The 19,029-nt window shown below is 44.4% G+C and overlaps 1 protein-coding gene across 5 annotated transcripts in view; it reads left to right on the forward strand.

The window, feature by feature from the left end:
• CPEB1 (cytoplasmic polyadenylation element binding protein 1) overlaps positions 1-19,029 on the forward strand; it is a 100,041-nt gene that overhangs the window by 64,193 nt on the left and 16,819 nt on the right. For all 5 annotated transcript variants that reach the window (XM_060157784.1, XM_060157777.1, XM_060157762.1 and 2 more), the window contains one exon: positions 9,477-9,665. In XM_060157784.1, coding sequence (XP_060013767.1) covers positions 9,512-9,665 — 154 coding nt within the window. In that variant the 5' untranslated portion in view covers positions 9,477-9,511. The remainder of the gene's footprint in view (positions 1-9,476; positions 9,666-19,029) is intronic.

Here is a 19,029-nt window from a genome sequence, read left to right on the forward strand (position 1 = left end):
TTATCTAAGGAAGGGGCTGTGTTCACATCCTCTGGCATCATGAAGTCAGGAAATGATTCTTTCTTTCCAATACCCAGTTAGAAAAATCTTAGGGAAAAAGTCTCAATTAGCTTGGCTTGAGTTATGCCCATACCAGGACTGGTCTCTGTAGTCATAGGGATGAGTTATTATGACCCAGGTTGGGTCAGATGCCCATCTGTGGACCATCACTGTAATCAGTGATGCAGAATCCAGCAAGAAGATGGCATTTGCCATTAGGACCACTTGGATGGTATAGAAAGAAAAACAGTTCAACAAAAACCTGGGGTGTTGGAAATTTTTAAAAACATGATCTTGGGGTTTCATGGACTAAGCAGCAGCAGTCTTCAAACATTTGTATCTATCCAATTTTTAAAAAACAATGTACCCCACAGTGAGATCCAGTTCACACGCATTAGGATGGTCATTGTCCCCCGCCCTTCACAAAAAAAAAGCCCAAACAAACCAGAAAATAACAAGTGTTGGCAAGGATGTAGAGAAATTGAAACACTTACGCTTTGCAGAATGCAAAATGGTGTAGATGCTGTGGTAAATAATACAGTGGTTCCTAAAAAAATATTCAACATAGAATTACTGTATGATCCAGCAGTTCCACTTCTAAGTATATGTATGTAAAAGAAGTGAACTCAGGACGGGAACACATATTTGTACACTGATATTCATACCAGTACTATTCATTCACAGTAGCCAAAAGGTGGAAAGAAATGGCCCAAATGTCCATGGACAGATAAATGGATAAACAAAATGTGGTACATACATCCAGTGGAATATTATTCATCCTTAAAAAGGAAGGAAAATTTGATACATGCTACAGTATGGATAAACCTTGAAGATATTCTGCTAAGCGAAATACGCCAGACGCAATAGACAAATATTGCATGACATTACTTCTTGGAGGTACCTGAAATAATGGAATTCAGAGGCAGAAAATGGCTACCAGAGACTGGGGGAAGAGTTAGTGAGGAGTTAGTATTTAATGGGTACAGAGTTTTAATTTGAGATGAAAAAGTTGTGGCAATGGTTAGTGGTAATAGGTGCACAAAAATGTGAATGTAATTAATGCCTCTAAATTGAACACTTTAAAATGGTTATAATGGTAAAATTTTATGTTAGATATATTTTACCACAATAAAAAACATTTAAAAAAAACAATGTACTCCTTGCACATTTAACTTGGTATCTAAAATTTCATCGAAAAATGTATCCAGTGGAATCAAAATTTGTAGAGATTTTTATCCATATTATTTGTTTAAAAAACTGTAAATTAGCTCTTTAATTAAAGTTAAAGCTCTTTAATTAAAGTGGGAAATTTCTCGTTATTCCTTTTCTCCTTTACTTGTATTTCTAGTCTACTTCTCCCACAGAACATTATACTAATGAAATGTTTTACAGTTTTAGTCTTCTGTTGATCACGTGTTATACTTCTCTGCAACAAAAACTACATAAATTGAAAATTTAAATTATTTCCTGTGACTAAAAGGCTGTGTTTTGGATTGCTGTGGCCATTGATTGCTAGGACAATTGATTAAGACTTTATTGGAAATGCTTTTTAATGAGAGAAATGAGGCGTTTTTATAACTCATGTAATTTTGGATGACTCACTTATTGCCAGAATGACTCAGCATTTTCAACACCAAATACATTCCTCTTTTCTGTTTTTATAGATCTGTGCCCTCCTGAGTAAACTTGTTCACATAAATAAGTAGATGGGAAATGAAGGTATTGTTATAGAGCAGTGTCATTCAGTTGTTTGAACTCCTTGTATGCAAAAAAATCAGTCATCTATCATTATTTTTAGTCATTTACTTGCCAGCAGTTCCATTCACTCCTTCATATTTGTTGAAAAGAAGGAGCTGGAAACCATCTAAGTTGTGAAAAGATTTGTTACCTGAGGCATCAGTCATTGAATTTCTCAGTTTTTTGGAAGTATTCCAAGAATGCTTATGGAGATTTCAGATGACTTTGTTTTTCTTTCACTTAGAGACCTGTTTAACTCATTACCTGAAGGATTGAGAAAATTAAAATGCTGTTAAGTTAAAAAATATGCCCTTACGAATACAGTGTTTTTAAATGCTTTTTTTTTTTGGCTGTGCCGTGTGGCTTGCGGGATCTTAGTTCCCCTACCAGGGATTGAACCCAGGCCCTTGGCAGTGAAAGTGTGGAGTCCTGACCACTGGACCGCCAGGGAATTCCCTTAAAATACTTTTTATCTTATCACTTGCTTTATGTTTTGTCAAAACCTTGGGTCTGTAGATCTTAACTCATTCTGTTTATGGAAAATGTCAACCATAAAATCTAATTTAATGAAGTTGGTAGTTGATTTTTATCATCAAACCAGTTACTGCTTTTAGTCAGAAAAAGTCTAACTTCATTTTCCCCCAGCGTTTTATTTTGAACATTTTCAAGCATACAGAAAACATGAATGAATTATAAAGTGAACACCCATAATACCCATCACCTAGGCTCTGCAGTCAACATTTTGTCATATTTGTCATATTTATTTCGCTCAGTGTAATTGAGATTCATCCATGTTGGTGTATGTATCAATAGTCTATTCTTTTTTATTGGTGAGTAATTTCTAGTATATGTATGTATACACCACATTTTATTCTTCTGTTAATGGTCACTTGGATTCATTCCAGGTTTGGGTGATTATGCATAAAGTTGCTATCACCATTCACGTACAGGTCTTTTTGTAGACATACACTTGCATTCCTCTTAGTTCAATACCTAGGAGTAGAATTTCTGGGTCATAGGATAGTATATGTGTAATTGTATAAGAAATTGGCAGAGCTTTTTCAAAAGTGATTGTACCATCATAAAATAATATATGGAAGTTCTGGTCGGCAACACCAAATGTTGGCAAACTGTGGAGCAGTCTTTAATTTTAGCCATCTGGTGGGTATGTAGTAGTTTCTCATTGTGGTTTAATTTGCATTTCTTTGATGACTAATGGTATTGAGCATTTTTTCTAGTGCTTATTGTCCAGTTCTGTATTTTTGTGTGAAATGCCTTTTGAAGATTTGTCTGCCCTTTTAAAAATTGTTTTTTTCTTTTACTTTTGAGTTGTTAATATTTCTTATATACTCCATATACTAGCCATTTGTCAGGTATGGTTGCAGATACTTTCTACCATTTTGTAGGTTACTTAATTATTAATGGTGTCTTGATGAGCAGACGTTTTTAATTTTGATAAGTCCAGCGTATCAAAACTTTCTGTCATGATTGTTGCTCTCTGTGTCCTCCGTAAGAAACATTGCTATGCATCCCCCTGGCCACCCCCCGCCCCAGGTCAGAAAGATAGTCTGTATTTTCTTAGAGAAGCTTTAAAAAGTTAAAACTTTTACTTTTAGGTCTCTCTGATTAATATTAAATTAATGTTTGTAAATGGTGTGAGGTAGGGGGTCAAGGTTCATTTCCCCCCCGCGTATGGGTATTTGGCTGTTCCAGCACCATTTGTTAAAAATGTCCTCACTGAATTGCTTGAAGGCGTGTATATTACTGGGGTTGCATTGAGTATGTGGATCAATTTGGTGGGAAATGACTTTTTAATAATATTGAGGGCTTCCCTGGTGGCGCAGTGGTTGAGAGTCTCCCTGCCAATGCAGGAGACACAGGTTCGTGCCCCGGTCCGGGAAGATCCCACGTGCCATGCAGCAGCTGGGCCCGTGAGCCATGGCCACTGAGCCGGCGCATCCGGAGCCTGTGCTCCGCAACGGGAGAGGCCACAACAGTGAGAGACCCACGTACCGCCAAAAAAAAAAAATAATAATAATATTGAATTTTCCAGTATGTAAACATGGTATATGCCATTTTAAAATCTAAACATTGTTAATATTTATTTTCAGAAACATTATAGAAATTGCTTTGAAATAAATTACAGAATTCATTTGAAGATCATTAATGTGGTTGAGACTAAAATGAGCCAATGATCATATTTTTATGGTGGGAAGTACAAAGTAAACCTAATAACCTCTCATGCCTTAATCTGTAATGTGGTTATAGCTGAAATTATAAGGAAGCTTTCTTTGAACATCCTAGGCATCATGCATTCCCTCTCTTCTGAACTACTGTTATTAACACACAGGTTAACAGTACATGGTTCTCTTAGAGTGTGAACTTCCAGGGAGTTGTGATTGACTCAAGTTCAGCCTTTAAAGTTTGATGAATAGTGTGAGAGAAAGTTAGTAAGCCTGGAGATTGGCTTTGATCTGAGAGGCTACAGGGAGCCGTTGAAGGCACTTGTTTAGGAGAATGAACACCATGAAGAGGGGGTGGTGTGTAAGAATGGGATGAATTACCTGGAAGAGAGAGTCTGGGGTAGGAAGACCATTTTAAACTCTTAATGCTCAAAGTGTGCTCAGCAAACCAGTAGTGTAAGATATCACTTGGGAGTAGGTTAAGAATGCAGATTCTGGGACCTGACCCACACCCACTGAGTTAGAGTCAGTGTTGTAAAGATTCCCAAGTCATTCCTATGCCCATGAAAGTCTGAGAAGTACTGCTTTAGGGAAACGTTCAGTCCCCCTGGTGTGAGTGGTTAAAGGGCCCCAGTGCACACAACAGTTGACATGATCGTGGCAGATGTCTGACTTCTTGCATGTTGGCTCTTTCTCTTTAGATTGTCAAAATGGATGTGTAGAATCATTTCTGTTTTCTTGAGTTGGCGGTGTGGGGGCAGGGGAATAGTCTTTCAAACAGTCTTTTTAGAAATACATTCTTAGAAATGCTACTTTATGGGCTTTTTAAAACTTCAGGAACCATATATCGTTGATTTAAGTAGCCTCAACAGACTGTAAGGTCAGTTATTTAAAAGAAATTTAATGGGGACAAGTGATTCAATGGCCTTTGCTATTCCCAGGGACTGGAATTTGGGGACGAAGTTGAGATTTTGTAGATGATTTCAAGCGTGGTTGCTGTACAAATTGTAATAGTGCGCTTGTCGAAAGTCTAAAGAGAAAGAAAGGAGAAGATGGCTTTCGTTGTACAGTTTGTGCAATAACTAAAGGACAGTAAATCCACTAGCAGCCTGCTACCCTCACACATAAACTGTTTGTATTTTTCTGTATTCCTTTACCAGCATCATCTGTCAACATACAAAATTTTCACATAGTTATATAATCATGATACAGATGCAACTTTGTCGTCTGCTTTATGTCATTTAACATATTACCCTGCTCCCCAGCTCCTCCTCTTCCCTCCTTATCCAGCTGTTCTGCCGTCTTCTTCCTTCTCTTTCCTCTCATCCCTTACCTCCCTGGCTGGCCTCCCTAGCTTGGATCTGTGGTTCATCTTGGGCCCTCTACCACATTATTTCTTGTTTAAGAGTGTACAGAGATTTTCCACTGCATGCCTGAGCATCAGTTTGATATTCCAGCCTCAGTTCTTCCTGGCTTGGCTAGCCCAAACACACGTTGCTTATTACCTTCTCCCCTATTACCTCCTCCGAACCGGGTCCCTTTCTGCCGAGGATCAGCTCTTGATGCATCTGCTGTGTGAAGCCATCTCTGGTTTCCCAGGGGCCTCAACAGACTTCTTGCAGTCACCATCTACCTTTATACAATGGAGCCTGACTTAATGGTTTCATAAATGGGGGCTCACTGCTCTTTTCTTGTTTCACTTCCCTACTTGGCAGATGCTCAAGAATGATAGCTGCAGAGAACCCTGAGCAGCTTCATGCTAAGTTTTGTTGGCAGAGGAGTCATCAGAGGACAGACATGTTCTTATGCTGAGGATGGAAATGACTAGAGTTGAGGCTATACTACTCTGAGCCCTAGAGCCAGAGCCCCTGGGTCACCTCTGCGTTTTGAGTCTGCCAGGGGTTACTGTATTTTAGACTGTGGCAGACTTTGGACTTTGGGTCAGTTTACTTGTTTCCATGAGTTGTCCAGTTGCTAAGAAGTTTGAGAGATTAACTATAAAGAAGATAACTGATATTTTCAAAGGGAGATGCTTTTAAATTTTTGAACCAAATTAAGAAACTTAAATCGGAAATGTTGTGTAGGTATTGATAGAGAAACGTGTAGGGTTAGGGTGAGGGTTGATGTAGAAAGCATTTAAGCTGAGACATTATTCAAATAGATATCCTTAGAAGGAGAAGTCTCACTTCATCATGTGCTCGTTCCCAGTTTTTAGTATCTTCGGAGTGTCTAGTTTGTGCTTGGCTAAAGGTTATAAAGAATATCCTCCAATAAAAAGGGTCAGGTTCCTGTCCAGCATCAGGTGTGAGTTTGAGAAGCAAAGATGGGCTTTACTTAGTAAAATCAGGCTTTGTGTTTCAGACCTTTCAACTTACTGATTGTTATCCTGTGTTGACAGTTAACTTCTCAGACTTCCTGTCAATGTAGATCGAAGAGGTAGAACAGAATGGGCATGTTTGGAGAGCTGGGATCAGGAAGCCATTAGAAAAGAGGCTTTTTGGGGTAAAATGTTTTTGAACACAAATGGCCGCAGATAAGAGTGATCATGCCTACCAGTTCACCTAGGACTGTCTCTGTTCAAGCTTGCTGTCCTGGTATGATTATTAATATTTGCCCCCTTTGTCTCTCAAAAGTGCCTTCGTTTGGATGATAACTTATGTGGTCATCTACTAAAAGCAACATACTGATAAAATACTTTGTGCCAGACACTGTACCAAATGCTTTATGTAATCCTTGCAAAACACCTGAAAGGTAGCTGCTGTTGCCGCTTTACAGATGAAAAGATGCTCAGAAAGGTTTAGTAACTTGACCAAGATCACACGGTGGCAGACCTGGTGAGTAAAGCAAGGTCTATCAGACTTTTAAAGCGACTTAATTTTTCCCAGCCTGCCACACCAAGGGGTTAACAGGGTCTTCTATTAATTTGAGGAACTAGTGAAAGAATCCTACAATGGTAGTGCAAGCCTTTACCTAAAAGAAACAGTGGAATGGAGAATGTCTGGATAAAGATAAAAAGGTGATGTCTTAGTGGAAATGTTGGGATTAAAGGGAGAGAGTTACACTGTATTTAGATCTCCAGGCTCCTAGATGCTTGTAGCCATTTGTTTCTAAATGGACTTAAACTGATGTGCTGCTCAGGCCTGGGGTCTTTCTGCTTGGGTTTGGAAGTTCATGGTAGTTGTATAGATCAGTGCTACTCAAACTTCTTTGTGCATTAATATCAACTGGGAGTCTTGTTAAAATGTAGATCAATTCCATAGGTCTCAAGTGGAGTCTGAGATTCTGTGTTTGTAACAAGCACCTAGTGATGCTGATATTGCTGGTCTGCCACACTGTAGTTTGGGTAGCAAGAGTATAGTTGATTAGATTCTCTCTGCCTGGGGCATGAGGGTACCCATATCCACAAATGCCCTGATTTTAGATGGGGAAGGGAGGAACGATTGCTTCTAGTTGTAGGTGTGCTCACATTGTGGTGGAAGGGACTACATAGATAGCTGGTGTAGGTGGGGAATAGGTACTTAAATATGGATTTTTTAAAGGAAGCATTGTGTTTTTATAATTAATACATATGGATTATTTTTAAAGTATATCCTTAGCTTAGGGGAAAGGTGGACAGAGAAGCAGGAGGGAGTGGTCTGGGGTGGGGGCAACACCAGCATGGGTGAGTTCTTGCTCAGCCTGTGCAGTGGTGAAGAAGGCTTTGATAGACACAGACAGGGAGCAAGCAGAGTATCTACAGCCAGACAGGAATAATGTGGATGGATGACACAGCAGCAAAGCTCTTAAAAAAAAAAAAAAAAAAAAAAAAAAAAGCCAAGGGGAGGAGTCCCTCCCACAGACTGGCCATTTTCCCCCTCTAGGCCATGCCTGAGTGCCTGTGGACAGAAGGGTATACTCAGGAGGCTCTGGCCAGCTGTTCCTGTGGATAACAGCATTATCCTCCACTCTGCCCACTTCATAACCCTGTCCTGGGCGGTCCCAGGTGGGCATGCTTCCCGTATCTGGTTACTTCTTCTTGTAACATGGGAAAACAAGCAGGGTGGAGTGCTGCCTACCTGGTCTAGGTGCGAGCGGCCTGCTTGCTGAAGCTGGGACCTTCGCTTTACCCTCCTTTCTGAGGAAGAAGCCTTGTGACTGGAGGGCATGTTGGAAAAGGACTGATGCAGGAGAGTATGTTGGCAGACAGGAAATGGCAGTTTCCAGAAGCTCTGGGCAGAGCTGGACTTGGTGCTGGAGCTGTGAGTGGTCACCGAAATAGGGCTTTGGTCCTGGGCAGCACCCCTGAGAGGGGGCCTGGGCAGGCAGAGGCATCAGTGATCCTTACAGCTGGCCAGTGTATCCTGAGTGCTCCTGGAAAAAAGCAAGAGAAACAGTATTGACAGAGACAGGTGATGTGAACTCCTGCACATGGGGTTTCTGATAAGGCATAGTCCTGCTTCTGAGACTGTTTCTCTTATTTCGGTCTGTCAGACACTGTTTTGGGAGTGTTTCCTCAGTCTATACCTACACTTGCAGGAGGGAGGAGCTGGTCCTGCTGTATCTGCTCGTGATTGATGCCCATCCTTTTTGGGGTGAGGGAACTTGGGAGCAGGGAGTATCCTAGTCAGGACAGATCTTACTCTGGCATGTGGGTTGCCCAGTGACTCCCCCTCCCCCTGCCGAAGCTGACCCCCTTTCTCTGATCAGCTGCTCCTGACAAGACTGGAGCACCAAGTGTTGTTCCCCAGGGTCTGAGTGTACAGTGTTTTTCTGAAGGTTGTCCCATCCTCAGTGGTAAACACTGCTGTGTCAGGGTACTGCTCAGGGGCCACTTGGAGCACGTAGATTTTTGATAGCAGAATTGTGAAGCTTTGCATCGGGCTGCAAAACCAGGGCTTGAGCAAGCAGCTGGAGAGAGTCCAGGACTAGAGTGTTTTTGGGTTTGGGGGGTGGAGAGCAGAGGGAGGGAAAGGGAGGGGCAGGAGGGCAGAGCTACACAAGCAGGCAGTCTGCTGCTTTGGCTTTGCTGTCGGCAGAGAGGACTTCAGTCGTGCCTGAGGGCCGCTTGGCCACTATTGCTGTAGACCGAAGGGCGCTGCCTCGCAACCCTGACTTACCGGCACTGCACCCGGACTGTTCCAAGTAGCTGTTGTGCTGTCTTTTCCCTGGGAGGCAAGTCTCCTCCCTGTCGTCCCCTCCTGCTCCTCCCCCGTTCTGTGAGGGATGATGCCGCTCTCTATTGCACGGCTCAGCCGGCTGATGTCACTGGCAGCGGGAAGCATCAGCAGCCTGATCACATGCTGGCCCAGTCTGTAATGCAGACGGGATAGGGGTGTGTATGTGGGGAGGGGGGCTGTATGGAAACTGCTCTTCCTCTGATACCCCCAAAAGTGCAGGGGCAGCGGCTGCAGCATCCAGCCAGCTTGGATGTCTGGTCCTTGAGCCTAAGGAAACTATTATTAATATTATTTATTGTTGATAATACTGGGGAAAACAGCCCTTAACTCTGGGGTTCTGCTGTCCTCCTGTCCAAAGCAGACTTCCAGGACTCTGAAGAAACAGTTACAAGCAGGATGCTTTTCCCCACCTCTGCGCAAGATTCTTCCCGTGGCCTCCCAGATGCAAATGACTTGTGCCTTGGCCTGCAGTCCCTCAGTCTCACAGGCTGGGACCGACCCTGGAGCACCCAGGACTCAGATTCTTCAGCCCAGAGCAGCACACACTCAGGTGAGTGCCAGAAAATGAGTTGGCTTGGGGTGGTGGTGGTGGTGTATGGGGTAGTGAGTGAAGATATCCACAGCAACAGTTGTTCTGTTCACCTTTGCATCTCCCCCCCTCCCCATACAACATGGAGCTGTTTTGCAAAAGATGGAAATGCTGGCTGTGAGTGTGGCAGGACAGATGGTTGCTTGTAAAAGCAGGCATGGCTTTTCCACTTACCCTGATAAATTCCCTGGAGTTGTTAGTCTGTACCTGAGGTGGCCCCGAGAAGGGTCCACAAGGTGACAGTCTTATGCAGAAAAGATCCAGCTAACCCCCTAGTGCCCAGGCCTGTCTTGGAGATGATGAAGCAAAACACTTTTAGGTGGGGGAGGGGACTTAAGGGGCTGATTACTGGATGTCCAGATTCTATTTCTCAGTGGCTTTTAAAACTAGGGAGCTATGTGTGAAGGATGTATGGTCCCTGAATCATGGCAAGGGAAGAATTTTAACCATAAGTGAGGCTGGGTAATACTGGGATATTGGAATTGGCTTAACATAAGGTTAAGAGCATTGATCCTGGAAAGGGGTAAGCAGGGTAAGTGGGGTGGAGTAACTCTCAGCTGCGGAGGCTTTTTTTTTTCTTTCTTTGTGTTAAGGGTGACCAAGTAGATGAAGGAAGAACCACTCCCCTTTAGGATCCCTTGTCATCTTGGAAGGATTCGATGGGGACAAGTTGAAGGGGCTTCTTGGCAACCCCTTGAACTGCTTCTGCTCAGACCTTCCCATTGCCCGTTTATTTCCCTCCTGTGGTTCAAGGGGGAGGGTTGGCCAGATGCAAGGCTTGGAGTATTCAGGAAGAAATGTGAACTTAAGAAATACTGTAACTATACATAAAAATCTATGTATTTCGCTTTATGTAAATTACACCTTAATAAAAAGAATATTGGCAGCAGGTACTTTAAAAAGATGGAAAGGGGGGGTGGGGGCGGCCATTTGCTGTTGGTGCTGACAGTGGGGTTCACAGAGCCTGCCATCCTTCCTTGCCTCCCATCTCCGGAAGCTGGCAGTCATGGCAGCAAGGTACTGTCTTGTTGATTTCTCTGGCCTCCACCCTGTTTGGCGCAGGTCTTTTTTGAGAATGCTTTGCAGAGCCTGGGACTGTTGTGTCTGTTGGCATTTTAATGCCCGGTTTTTTGGTAAATCCCATTTGATTGGGGGTAGAGGGTGGATTTTTTTTATTTGGCTGCAGGTGGGGAAGAGCTTCACCTTAGTTGAGTTGAGGTAGAATTTCTTGAAGTACCAGCCTTTAGCTGACTCAGGTTTTTCCCTGGGCTGGGAAGTGTGGTGTCACTGTTTGGTATCCCGTGCCTGGAGATCTTGGCTTGGAGGTAGTGGTAGTTTCTTTTATGTGGTATTCCAAAGCCAGCCGGGGGTGGGGGGGGGCCTGTGAAGCTGACCTTGTCCCCACCCTCACTGCTGTATCTGAGCAAAAGACAGGGGAGCCCACCCAGGAGGCAGGCACGTGTCTGTGGTGATCACTGTTTGACCAAGACAGTGTCTCTCACTGGCATCACGTTGGGTGTGGCCCTTATTTGGCTCTGGTTTCTCTTAGCTGCAGGGGTCCTTCTGAAATGTATTATAACAAATAGAAATGCAGGAGGGGCCAACTTGGGGCTTGGAGAGGGCCTGAAAGTCATTCTGAAATTAGGCTGTTAAAAAAAAAAAAAAATAGTTTGGGCCCAGCCATAATTTCCTCAGTTTCCCCACCACCTGAAAGGCCTGTTTGTAGTTATTTGTCTCTGAAGTGGGGACGGATTTACTTCTCCATGTTCTGTGTCAGGCACTTAGGTAATAAACACTACATGATTTTTTGGATCAGGGAGGGCCTGTAATCTGTGGCCCTGGCATTCATGGGAACCCAGAGAGTTGCCCCAGAGGTGTGACTTAGCCCAGGGCAGGGTTAGTGTGTGTATGTCTTCCTTTCCGAGGGTTGAGGGCGCAGCCATCCCTGATCCCCACGTTATCCTTGGGAGCTGTGGTGATGGCCATCTCTCTCCTTTCTCTGAGCTCTGGGCCTTCTTGGAAAGCCCACATGAGGGTGCCGCCTCCTGGAGTAGGACGCAGCCCTCCCACCAGCCAGCTGCACCCTTGCCAGCAATGCAGGAACATGCAGCCCACATTCCAGTGCCTACACTGCCTCCCCATCTGAAGACCAACTAGCTCAGTTTCTTCAGGGAGGGAGGAGGTATTTCAACAGCTCTGGACAGTCTGGGAGTCATCATTGCAGACAGCCTGGTAGCTTGCTGTCTCTGCATGGAGCGCCTGGTGCAAGCTTCTTCCTTGGCCCTGCTGGGGGATATATTGCCCCATGTGGCTATGGGTTTACATCTGACCATTTTCCACAACTCTTTAAGTTTTCAGCAATGTGTAGGGGGCAAGGTTGGAGATAGCAGGGCTCTTGCCTGAAAAATCTTGGCTAAATTCATTCAACAAATACTTGAGCACTGGCTGTGTGCCAGGCACTGAAGATACATCAACGAATAAAATTATTGCCCTTAAAAATCCCCTTAACTATCAAGGGGAAATAGATGAGAACAAATACCAAATGCAGCATGATAGTTGCTGTGCCTGGGGGCTTTCATTTTCTCCCTTAAGGATTTTTTTGGCATTGGGGCAACATTTCATTGGATTCTCAGCATGAGACTGGTACATGGAGACCTGTCTCCAGGGGCTAAGGTCCTTCTGCTACATGGATTTCATTGGCCTGGGAGGCCTGCAGGAAGACCCTGGGGTGTAATCTGTTTTCGAGAGTTGTGCCTGTAAGGCCAGCATTGGTTTGGGTGTGGAACTCTGTGAGGTCCCTCCCTTCTAGACTCTGCCTACCCCTAAGGCCTCATCTCACACTGGGAAAGGAGGCCTTCCTTCCCATCAGGGCAAGATGAATGTTAGAGGTGACCCCAGTGACATGTGTCTGGGGCTACCTTTGTCTTACTTGCAGTGTCCTAAGTCTTGTAATGGAACAGGAGGGCTATGAAAGCTATCCTCAATGTCCTGGGATGGGGGAGAGAGTGACTAATCACCATTTATCGACTACTTCCTATGTGAAGTATATCACATGATTTAATGCTTTCACAATCCTGTGAAATGGGTACTATTATTGTTCCTGTCTGAAAGATGAGGAAATAATGCTCACAGAGCTCGTGAAGTGCCAAAGGTGAAACAACGACCAGAATTCGAGCCTGGGTTTCTTTGATTCCAAGCCTCTTATGCTTCCTATCACACCTGTGTTCCTGTGGGCAGAACCCTAACATGCTGAGCAAGAACACTTCCGGGAAGGTATCTCTGTATATACAACTCCAGGGCTGTTCAGCCATGATGTTTTCCTTTGCCGAGGGTCCCTCAAGGCTAGGGCACGAGACAGTTCTGACTCCCTCTTCACCCTGAGTCTCAGCTCATCGGCTGTGCCCCCCGATGCATTTGTGTTCCTGCCTTCCCCCGGTGACTCTTGCATGCAGCATTACTCAGCAGGAAGTGGGGTGACTGAGAACCTACTTTAGGGGACCTGGAAACAAGGACTCCTAATGAAGGCCTTGTGCAGAAGCCCAGTGGGCAGACCAGACGCTCAGTCTAAGGATGCCAGAGGACATGTCCTGTTTCCTCCCACTCTCCTTAGAAGTCCCTTGGAGATTAACCTGTTCACCCTCTTTGATTTCTGCCCTAACCAGTGAAGAGGATGTTCCCTGTGCTTTGTCACTTACCGGCTCCCCATTGGTCTGCAGGCTGAATCAGCCTGGGCTGAGAGGGGAGTCTTCAGCATTTTGCTTCTGCTTCAGCATTTTGCTTCTGCTGCTGCTCTACTTCCAAATAACCTTTCTGAGGCAACGTTCAAAGTAGGGTTGGGTTCCTTCTCTGTGGAACATGGACTTCTGGGCCCAAGCAAGTTCTCCTGCAAGTCTACCTCAGCTGTCCAAGTCTTCACTGCTTATATTCCCAGTATGTAGCACAGAGCCTGGCTCCTGTCTTTTCAGTAAGTATTTACTGAGCGAATGATGAGTGCTGAGTTAATTCCGGGTAAGTTTGAACTACACAGTTCAGACAAAGTCTCTTTCTCTTCTGCTTCCTACTTGTGTTGATCATCTGGACGGACAGATGGTTCAGTGATCAGTATCTCTGAGCCCTCATAGCTTTTAGGGCATGATGATGCATTTACAGAAAGTTTTCTTCACACACCGGAGCATGAATTCTGTCACGGAGTCAGGTAGTCTACTGAGGAGAATAGCTTTTAGTGCAGAGAGGAGGGAGGGCCTGAGGAGCAGTGTGACAACGTGGTACCTCCTAGGTGAGAAAGAAGTTGAGGTGGTTGGGTCCAGGGACCGAGTATTGCTGACCTTACGTGGGACTTGAGCATGTCATTTCTTCAGGTTAATGAAACTTGTCCAGTGATCAAGATCGGGGAGAAAGGCTATGTCGGGTACCACCTTGGACCTGTGGGATCCAGAGTTGGTGGAGGGAGTTCAGACTCGCAGGATCACCGCCTGAGTTGGGGTGTGTTGTAGAGTTGCAGGGTTGGGGTCATAGGCAGAGAGCGTTGTTATACCTGCAATGAGTGCTCCTCACTTATGCCTTTAGGTAGATTTTGAGCAGGCAACCCAGGACCAAGGGTTGGGTTAGGGAAGAAGGGTTCCAGGTGCAGCCTTGTGTCTTGGGCTGGAAATAAGGGCTCCTGGTCTGGGTTTTTCCCATGATTACTCCTGTTAGACAGACTATGATGTCTCAGGCCTGGGCTCTCCCTGAGCTGAGCTCAAGCTCAGTGTCTTGCAGTGCAGGCATCCGGTGCCTGGCTCCTGCTGCCATTGCTGCTGCCGCCATCACTCTTGGGTGCCTTTGTCCTCTTGGGGAAGGCTTCAGAAAATTCCAGCAGTGACTCAGCTGTAAAACCCACAGGAGCTGGCACAGAAGGGTGAAAGTGGAGAAAGTTAACAATCAGTCTAAAAATATTACTGCTGATTTGGTCTCTTGTACCCTCTGAGGTAGCATTAATGAGCTGGAACCCTCTGCCAGGTCCTCTTCTCCCCGTGACTTCCGTTAGAACTGTCTGTAGCTGATACGGATTCCTGCCGGCATGTGAGTGGGGATGGGTGTCTGTGCTCCAGGGAGAGCATACTGTTTTTCTTAGTCACTTTTGGAAGATAAGGATTTGCCGTACACTTGGCCACCAGGGCTGGAGGCACCTGGTAAACCTCAGACTTCCTTTGATCCCTGAGTTGTAGAGGTCAAGATAGGAGCAGAGCAAAGAGGTCAGGGCCTTGGCCACCATTGAAAGGGACTATGGGACTTCTCTCCCACACTCTCCCCCCGCTTAGTCCATCTAGGTTAATACTCGACATCTGACTTTGATGAAGTTCTATGCCGTACGATGGGGAGTGTAGTTTGAGATCGGTCACTGGCCTACAGCATAAGGAACCTGTCACTTCCACTGGATTTTGGGTTATATGGCTTGAAGAGTGTGTCTTCCCAGGAGGTATACTTTATACTTCAAGTTAGGAAGACGTGATTGCTCCTTCCCTCCTGATTCCCAGCTGGTGGGAATCAATGCTCCTGACTCAGCAACCTTATATAGGGGAATATAGATAGTCTCATGGGCTGAGCTGGGAGCAAGACAGGCTCTGTCTCTTGAAACGAGGTCCCACCTTTCCAAGAAGCCCACTGTCTCTGCTGCTTTCCTCCCTTTGATCTGTAGATACTCAGAGAACTACATAGCCAGGTCCTTTGTGAGGTTGGGCTATATAGAGGGGCAGTCAGGTCACTGTAGGGCATCTGACCATGAGTGACAGTTTCCAGAACTTGGCTCCTTCTGTGGGTTGAAGAAACTATCAAACCACCTAGAAAATCCTTGGCCTCTTGATACAGGTTTTCTTGTCTTCCCTGTATCTTCTAGTCAAACTCCTGAATTCTTGGCCTCTTCCAATTTAATATTTGCAGAAAACTGATGTGGAGGTGCTGATGTGACCCAGGTGTGTTAATTCTGGTACACTCTGATGTTTCATGTTTGTCTGACAGCACTGCCCCTTTCCCGTTTTCCTTTGTGGTTGGAATTAGTGTTCAGTGGATACTCTTCCCTGCTCCTTGTATTTGAATGTAGAAGTATATTTCAGTGGTTGTGAGGATCCCAGGGAGAGTGACTCTCTTCAGCCTGTATCTATATATGTTTAGTTCTCTTTGAAGAAAGTATTTGAAACTAGTGGAAGGAATATTGTCACAAATTTGGTATGGCAAGTAACAGTACTTTCAGCCTCTGTTTTGGTGATGGGCTGGGCTGGGATGAACTAAGGTTTTTTCCCCTCTAATTCTGAATAGCATCTCAGTCAGCACTGTGTCCTTAAATTGAATAACCTTGATAGAAGGGGAGTAGCCTCAGTGAGCATACTGGCTCCTAGGGATATGATACTCCCTTTCTTTCAGTACTGTTCATATTCAGCAAGCGTTGATCACCTGCTTTCTGCCAGGTGTTGAGCTAATTACTGCTGGAGTGGGGTGGTAAGGATGGCCCTTGGTGTGCTTGGTTGAGAAGGCAGAACTTTGTACCTATGTGTGTCTGCAAATATCTGTGCAAGTGTTTCTGATGCTTTAAAAAGCTTGTTTAAAAGAAGATGATTTCTCTTGTAGGTAGAGACTCCAAAGGTACTCAGTTACCATTTTTTCCCCTGGGATTCTAGTCCCTATTGGTTGTGCTTGATGTCTGTTTTCTGGTCGGATCAGTTGCCTTGAAGAAGGTGAAGAAAGTCAAATGGGCATTGACTGGTTTTCCTTCGGTCATAAAAAAATTTTTTTGTTTGGAAATTTCAAATTTACAGAAGTCACAAATACAGGAGAATCTGGATAACTGAAATACAAGTAACCTTTGTATAATTTTTATTTTGTATTTCATTTATCCACATTCTCCTGTTGTTGACATTTACCTCATTTGGTTTATCATTTGCAATTCTCTCTCTATATGTATATCTCTCTCTATAATTTCTTTTTGTACCATAAAGAATAATGTTCTAACGTACATTCATGTATAGCAAAAGCTATGAACTTCAGTCAACTTAAAATTGATATAATACTCTCATTAAACTGTTGTTCATATTCCAGTTTTCTCTGGTGACCCAATAGTGTCCTTAATAGCACTTTTCTCTCCTTTGTCTCTTAGCAGTTGTCTGCCTCAAGCAGTAGGCCCACGCTCTCTTTGTATTTGCTTGATATAAGCTTACAGAGTTCTTGTCTTGAATGTTTTTCACAATGTTCAGCTTCTTTCTGGCTGTCACTTTTCCTGAAATTATCACAGTCCATGCCAATTTTTTTAATATTAATTATTTTTCCTGGTTAGTTCTCTTTCCCTCCCTCCTCTCCTCCAGCACCCCCTCCCCACGCCGGTGGGGGTCGGGGGGATTGGGGGGCATGTTTCAGAGATCAGACTCTTTGGCAAATGTCCTACATAGCCACCTTGGGTTCTTTTTTCCTCCTGTGTATTAGTTACTATCGTGCTCTAAGAGCTGTATTTGAATAACCTACAGTTTTTTAAGTCAAGGAAATAATTACATACGAAAGGTTCTGGGGTGTGGTAAGGGGACTGATTAGAAGCTTGAAGTAGCAAGCCTCAGATTTTTCTAGATTAGTGCCTCTCAGACTTTAATGTGCACACAAATCTCCTGGGGATCTTGTTAAAATGCAGGTTCTGATTCAGTAGGTCTGGAGTGGGGCCCAAGATACATTTTTAATGAGTTCCTGGAGCAGCAAGGTCCTAGAGAAGTTTTAAGACCTGGATGATTTAGATCCCAAGGTATTGACCTCTGGAACCCGAGATGGCTTGTCTGTAGTTGATGGTCTTACAGGAATTTGAACAAAAGAGAGGTGTCAAGAACATGAAGACAAGAAGATGTAAAGTCCTGAGTATTGGAAAAAAAAAAAAAAAAAAAGTAGGGAATGGTGTGTTACAAAGGATAAAGCAAGGAATCAGAAGGAATTGGGTCCCACTCTGTCACTAATTAGCTGACAAACTCACTACAAACACTTGCCCTTTAAGCCTTGGTTTCCTTTTGTTAAGATGGGGTAATAATACCCACTTCTTAGGATGCAGGGAAGATTATTTACCTAAAGTGCTTCTGACACAGTATCTGGCATATACTAGATGTGCAGCATGTGGAAGCTGCTATTAGTGAATGGTCGGAGCTTGACTGCACCTGTTCCAGGCTGGAGAACAGTTGATTGACCATGAACTCTGAGCACTTAAGGAAGTGGAGTTCATTAGTGGCCATTGTGGGTTGTCATGCCATTTTCTTTTTAGACAGGCTTATTATCAGATTAGAGGAGTGTTACAGACATAATCGCTAGCTTTGACACAGGAATTTGACAAAGCCTCAAGATATACCTTTGTGGGCATGTCAAAAAAAAAATTGTAGGTTAGTTGAGGTAGATGGATTTGTGGGTGTTAGAACAGATGTATCAACACAGTCATGAATACAGGTTGTTGTAAATGAGAAAGGTGGTCTACACTGGCACCCATATTGCTTTTTGACTCTTTCAAATACACTATTTTAAAATCTTGGGTAAAGACGTAGTTACTGTGGCCCATATTTATGCTCCTTGATGCCCCCCTGACACAAGTCCTTTGGGCCAGCCATCTCCTTGAGCGTTTTTCTGCATCCTGCTTAATGCTGTGTTTCCCTGACAACTCTTGGAGCTCTGCTGTGCCACCCTTCCTAGGATTAACAAACTGCCCTTTATCTTGTTTGTCTCTGGCGAACGCTCCTGCCAACTTCTGCCTCCGCTGAAGGTTTTTTCCTTCAGGATGTCACTTTCTCAAGTGGAGGCTGCATGTTCTCCCAGCCTTATCTACCTCAGGGTCATTCTTTTTGTTGTTGTTACCAATTCACCCGTCCTTTCCCTTTTCTGAAGATCTCAATATGTGTTTTCTGTTTGTTTTAACCCCAGGCCCACTTGTCACTGTGGGTCCCTTTAACGTCCACGTGAATGACCTATCCAGTATTTTAGCCTCCACACAGTCCACCTCAACCACCTGTGGTCGCACACCCTGGACCGCACCGTCCTCAGGACTTTGGACTTCACTGTTCCCCTCTTCCTGTTTCTCCTGTCTGCCCCTCCCCTCCTTTGGTAGCTGTCAGCACATGGCCATTGCTGCTTCTCCATTTGCTTCCAGCATCTTGACTCTCTCCTGTCTTTCACCTGTAATGCATGACCCCTTCTTCATCTCTGTTGCTGGGACCATCAACCCTGTTGTCTCATTTCCTCCTTCACACCCTCTTTGGGAAAAACCCGCAGCCCTGTATGGGTGCAGTGTCCACCCAGGTTCCCGACGCTGCTGGAGAGAGTCACCCAAGTCTGATTT

Source organism: Lagenorhynchus albirostris, chromosome 1 (assembly GCF_949774975.1).
Source record: "Lagenorhynchus albirostris chromosome 1, mLagAlb1.1, whole genome shotgun sequence".
Taxonomy (NCBI): Eukaryota; Metazoa; Chordata; class Mammalia; order Artiodactyla; family Delphinidae; genus Lagenorhynchus; species Lagenorhynchus albirostris.